General features: G+C 43.5%; 1 protein-coding gene across 1 annotated transcript in view; it reads left to right on the top strand.

Moving 5' to 3' along the window:
- The window catches only part of ubtfl (upstream binding transcription factor, like), a 50,395-nt gene that overhangs the window by 11,226 nt on the left and 33,169 nt on the right, over positions 1–6,000 (top strand). Inside the window, exons 6-7 of the mRNA XM_043687556.1 lie at positions 1,646–1,766; positions 5,357–5,467. Coding sequence (XP_043543491.1) covers positions 1,646–1,766; positions 5,357–5,467 — 232 coding nt within the window. The remainder of the gene's footprint in view (positions 1–1,645; positions 1,767–5,356; positions 5,468–6,000) is intronic.

Raw genomic sequence — 6,000 nt, 5'->3', positions numbered from 1 at the left:
ACCCCCAATTGATCCCATATCTAAATATTTTTGAAATGTTATGAGAGTTTCTGCTTCTATCACCCTTACGGATTCCAGATTTCCACCACCCTCTGAGTGAAAAAAACCTTTCCTCAAACTTCTCTAAACCTTCTGCCCCTTACCTTAAATCTCTGCACCGCGGTTACTGATCCCTCCCTCAAGGGGAAATGTTTCTTCCTCTCTAGCCTGTCTATACCCCTCAGAATTTTATACTTTTCAGTCATCTCTCCTCACAATCTTATCTGTTGTAAGTCTGTTCCAGTCTGTTCAATCTCTCCTCATAACTGAAACTCAACAGCCCAGGCACCATCCTGGTAAATCTCCAGTGCCTACACATCCCTCCTAAAACGTGGATTCCAGAACTTCACATAATATCCTAACCAATGTCTTATACAACTTCAGCATCACCTCCCTACTCTTAAAATCTCTGCCTAGGCTAGTAAAGGTACGTGCACCAAATGCCGCCTTAATCACTTTATCCACCTGTCCCGATACCTTAAGGAACCAAGGTCACTGTGTATCTCTGTGCGTCCCAGGGTCCTAACATTCATCATGCATTCACTTAATGTGGAAAATTGCCCAGGTATGTCCTGTACACAAAAAACAGGACAATCCAACCTGGCCAGTTACCACTCCAGCAGTCTACTTTTGATCATCAGTAATGTGATAGAAGGTATTATCAACAGTGCTATCAAGCTAAGCAGTAACCTACTCAAGTGATGTTCAGTTTGGGTTCTGCCAAGGCGATTCAGCTCCTGACCTTCGATCAGCCTTGGTTCAAAAGTTTCCATGAGTGAATTTAAAAAGAAGCACACAATCCAAGAATAAACCACAAAAAATGAGAACAGTACTAAATTCAACAAAGCAGCAAACAGCTAGGCTTTATGTGGAGTTGGTGTAATATCACACCATAGGAGATAATCAGTTTTAACCATACCCCAGTGAGAGTCATTGTGTGTGTAAATCAGTGTGACCTATACCCCAGTGAGAGTCAATGTGGCTGGAAGGATGAGGGAGACTTGTACTCCAGTAATAGAATGTGTGTGTGTGAGAGAGAGAGAGATTCTGTACCTCAGAATCTGTGTTGAAACCTATACCCCCAATGTGATTCTGTTTTCATTATAAGGGAGAATTACAGAATTGTTACTGCAGAAGGAGCTGCTTGGCCAATCATGTCTGCACTGTTTCTGTTACCTAGGGCCAATCTCCTGCCTTTCCCTTATGTCGCTGCTCACCATTCTGTGCAAATAACCATCCAGTGCCCCTCTTTAATGCCTCAATTAAACTTGCCTCCACCACATTTCCAGGCAGTGCATTCCAGACCCTAACTACATGCTGTGTGAAAAAGTTTTTTCACATCACCCTTACTTCATTTGTTCATCACTTTAATCAGTGCCCTCTCATTCATTTTTTTTAACAAGTGGGAACAGCCTCTCTGTATCAACTCAATCCAGACCACTCATGATTTTAAAAACCTCCATCAAATCACCTCTCCACCACCACCTTTCCAGAGAGAACAGTCCCAACTCCTTCAATTTATCCTCATTACTGGAGTAAAATGGCAAACTAATGATGTAGGGTGATGGCAACTATGTTAATTTCTTTGAATGATCTATGTTCCCAGGGATGAGCATCCTGATCTCATTGAAGAACAGAGAAAATCAGATATTCCTGAAAAGCCAAAGACACCCCAGCAGTTATGGTATAATCATGAGAAAAAGGCGTTCCTGAAAGTTCACCCTGAGGTAAAGGATGCAATATTCAGCGAACTGAGAAATGTAGTCACTTTCATCTGCTCCCTGAATGGTGAATTACTTATTCATTAGTCACCTTGCAGTTACATTTAACGTCGAAATCGGTTAGAGTAACATTGTCGTGTGGACTGTGTTGTAATCAAACCAGACATGGTGGGTTTGGAGTATTCCCTTCACTGCAGGGTATCATAACCAGTATATTTTGTATGAAAATCAGCTGTTTTCATAGTGGCTGTTCCTCATACCAGATCACAGATCACTTCTCTTTGTTGCTTCATTGAGAATGCTCGCATTCATTGCCCATTCCTGTTTACACTTGAACCACCGCAGTCCATGTGCTGTATGTAGACTCAAAATGTAGGCTGTGGATTTCAGAATTTTCACCCAAAGACACTGAGGGAATGCCAATTTATTTCCGAGTCAGGATGGTCAGTGGCTTGAAGGGGAACCTCAAGGTAGCAGTATCTGCTGCTCTTATCCTTCTAGATGAAAACATTTTAAAAAAAGAAAGCTGCCTTATATAGAAACATAGAAGTTAGGAGCAAGAGTAGACCATTCAGATTTTCAAGCCCACTTTATTACAGATTACATTACAGTGTGGAAACAGGCACTTCGGCCCAATAAGTCCACACCGACCCGCCGAAGCGCAACCCACCCATACCCCTACATTTACCCCTTACCTAACACTACGGGCAATTTAGCATGGCCAATTCACCTGACCTGCACATCTTTGGACTGTGGGAGGAAACCGGAGCACCCGGAGGAAACCCACACAGACACGGGGAGAATGTGTAAACTCCACACAGTAAGTCGCCTGAGGCGGGAACTGAACCCGGGTCTCTGGCGCTGTGAGGCAGCAGTGCTAACCACTGTGCCACCGTGCCACCCACTATTATTATTCAATAGGATCATGGCTGACCATTCTTGCTTTCTTCCCATGCCCTACAATCCCTTTAGCCTTAAAACCTAGTTCCAACTCCTCTTTAAAACTTTGAATTTTTTGATCACAACCACATAATTCCACAGGCTAACCCCTCTCCGGATGATGTCATTTCTCTCATCTCAGTCCGAAATGGCCCAGCCCATATCTTTACACTGTGACCCAAGTTCTGGACACGTACCCCCATCATCGGGAATATGCTTTTTGCATTTACCCTGTGTTGTGGGTAAATCACCACAAGTTACCTTTAATTCAGCTTCTTATTAAGAAATCTCACAGTCAATTACTGAAACAATAATTCAAACTTTATTGCATGTAGCAACCAAATATTAGGTCCCTCCAATCAACAGGTATAAGCCTGCGAGCCAACTTAGCTATCACCCGATTAATGGTGAAATCAGGTCAGGACTTCATCGGTGATCTGTCTCTGGAAGTTTTCAGGGTTGTCCCCTTCTGCAGTGTTGTTCTTCAAAGTTCTACTATTGAGTTATGATTCTTATGTAGATTTTCATCCTTTAGTCTCTGAGATGATACCTAGTTTTCTTCAGAGTCTTCCATTTGAGTTGTGCAAGACTGCAGCCAGTTTCGAAAACAGTATCTACCCGACTGTTGTTAGAACACTGAACTCTCAAACTCTGAGCATTTGCCTGTCCCTGTGTTTTTGTTTTTGCTGCTGTTTACCTATTATTTACTATCTATGCTACTTAACTCCGTGATCTGCCTGTATTGCTCGCAAGACAAAGCTTTTCATTGTGCCTCGGTAAACGTGACAATAAATTCAATTCAAATTCAAATGCAGCTGGCTTCCTTATTGAAAGTAATTTCTTTGTTACATTTGGCTTAACTGTCTGATCGAAGACACAGCTTTCCTGTAGTTAACTCCTTAAATCCTTCTGCAGGGTAATCTGTTGTCCCTGTGGCATAACGCAGCCAGTGTATCAAGCAGTGTCAAAGCAGTTTTTTATGTAATCTCAGAAAGACATGGCTAATTGCTTGAGTGTACATTTAACAGCTTGTCTTTGTTTCTTAACAGCTTATTCCAGTGTTATTGCTGTTTGTAACAGCTTATCTTTTATTGATTCCTCCAGTCCATGAATAGTTATTAAATTTCTTAAGTATATCACTTCCGTCTAGTCCTGGTAGAATTTTACAGGTTTCTATGAGGTTCCCCCTCATTCTTCTTAGCTCCAGAGAATATACTCCTAACCGATCCAGTCTATCATCAAATGTCTTTCTTGCCATTCCAGAATAGTAGATCTCAATCTAGGTACCATCCTAGATAGTATTGAGTTTGGAAGGTGCTGTCTGAGGAGCCTTGGCAAATTTCTACAGTTTCATCTTCTAGATTGTACACACTGCTGCTACTGAGCTTCAGTGGTGGAGAAAGTGGATGTAGTGCCAATCCGGCATGCTACTTAGTTGAACTTGAGTGTTGTTGGAGCTACACTGCTAACTTGTATGTTGTTGATGGAGAGACATGGAATCAGAACTTTTAATTGTTTGCTGAAGAATTCTGAGCTTCTGACCAGTTCAAAGTTTGTGCGAAGATTTGTAGCTCGGGTGCTCGTTGCTGTGGTTCTGTTCGCCGAGCTGGAAGTTTTTGTTGCAAACGTTTCATCCCCTGGCTAGGCGACATCATCAGTGCTTGGGAGCCTCCTGCGAAGCGCTTCTTTGATGTTTCCTCCGGTGTTTATAGTGGTCTGTCCCTGCCGCTTCCGGTTGTCAGTTTCAGCTGTCCGCTGTAGTGGTTGGTATATTGGGTCCAGGTCGATGTGTTTGTTGATGGAGTTTGTGGATGAATGCCATGCCTCTAGGAATTCCTCTAGCTTCTTGTTGAAGATGGTCATTGCCTGGTATTTGTGTGATGCAAATGTTTCTTGCTACTTACCAGCTCATGTCTGAATATTATCCAAGCCTTCCTGCATTTGGACACTGATTGCTTCCCTGTTTCTGGATCTCTTCTCCTTTGATTTTCTCCCACAACCACTCTCCTGCATTTACCCTGTAAGAATTCTGTAGGTTTCAAAGTAATCACATATTCTTTTAAACTGTAAGGACACAGCTGTAGTTGCCTTAAGCTATCCTTGGAGTCCATGGATTATTGTGGTGAACAACTACCAATCTATCTATGGCAAGTATATCCTCCCCTTTGATAAGAAGACCAAAACCTACATATGACAGTCCAGGTGTGGGTCTTATAAAGGCTGTCAACAATTGCAGCAGGATATTTTCACTCCAACATTCTAGAATAAATTAAAACCAAATGATTATGTCTGACTTACTGTCATAGGGTAGCACTGTCATATAATGATCAAAATTAGATTGATAACAGAAAGTTGGTCAGGTTGCATTTGTCCTGCTTTTAATGAACAGACCTACCTCGGCAACATTTTATATGTGCTGGACAACCTGGCTATGGGCTAATTCTAGAGCACCCACCGGTCTTCAGTACTTTGCTGGAATGTTGTCAAGCCCATAGCCTTTGCAGTATCCAGTGCCTTCAGTCATTTGTGATATCAGGTGGAGTGAGTTGGATTGGTTAATTGCCCTGTTGTCTGGTGCCTATGACCCTTGGATACTCTGAGTTTGGGTTCAAATTCAAAGGATGACATTTCATTAAGTGGTGTGTTCCTGTTTTCAGGTGAGTCCAAAGGAGCTAAAGGATGCCCTTCGCAGACAGTGGTCTCAGCTATCTGATAAAAAGAGACTCAAGTGGATCAGCAAAGCCCTGGAGCTGCAGAAAGAGTATGAGGTAATGTTACTGATCACCCAGCGACTCTATCAGAATCTCTCATTAAATGTGAGATTTAGAGAACAAAAACAACAAAAGTGTGGGAGGGTCAGTGCTGAGAGAGTGCCACACTGTTGCAGGGTCAGTGCTGAGGGAGCGCCGCACTGTCGGAGGGTCAGTGCTGTGGGAGTGCCGCATTGTCGGAGGGTCAGCGCTGAGGGAGTGCCGCACTGTCGGAAGGTCAGCGCTGTGGGACTGTCGAAGGGTCTACGCTGAGGGAGTGCCACACTGTCGGAGGGTCAGCACTGAGGGAGTGCCGCACTGTCGGAGGGTCAGCGCTGAGGGCGTGCCGCACTGTCGGAGGGTCAGTGCTGAGGGAGTGGGCACTGTCGGAGGGTCAGCACTGAGGGAGTGTTGCACTGTCAGAGGGTCAGTGCTGACAGATTTATTAATGGAGAGCTGCACTTCTTGATGTGCAATATTTCCAATAAACCAAGGATCTTTGATTTCTCATGACCTGATGTATTTGGAAGACCATCACAGGAAATCTTCCA

The sequence above is a fragment of the Chiloscyllium plagiosum genome, chromosome 4 (assembly GCF_004010195.1).
Source record: "Chiloscyllium plagiosum isolate BGI_BamShark_2017 chromosome 4, ASM401019v2, whole genome shotgun sequence".
NCBI classification, from domain to species: domain Eukaryota; kingdom Metazoa; phylum Chordata; class Chondrichthyes; order Orectolobiformes; family Hemiscylliidae; genus Chiloscyllium; species Chiloscyllium plagiosum.
Note: the sequence above shows the minus strand (reverse complement) of the source record. Positions and strands in the feature narration are given on the sequence as shown.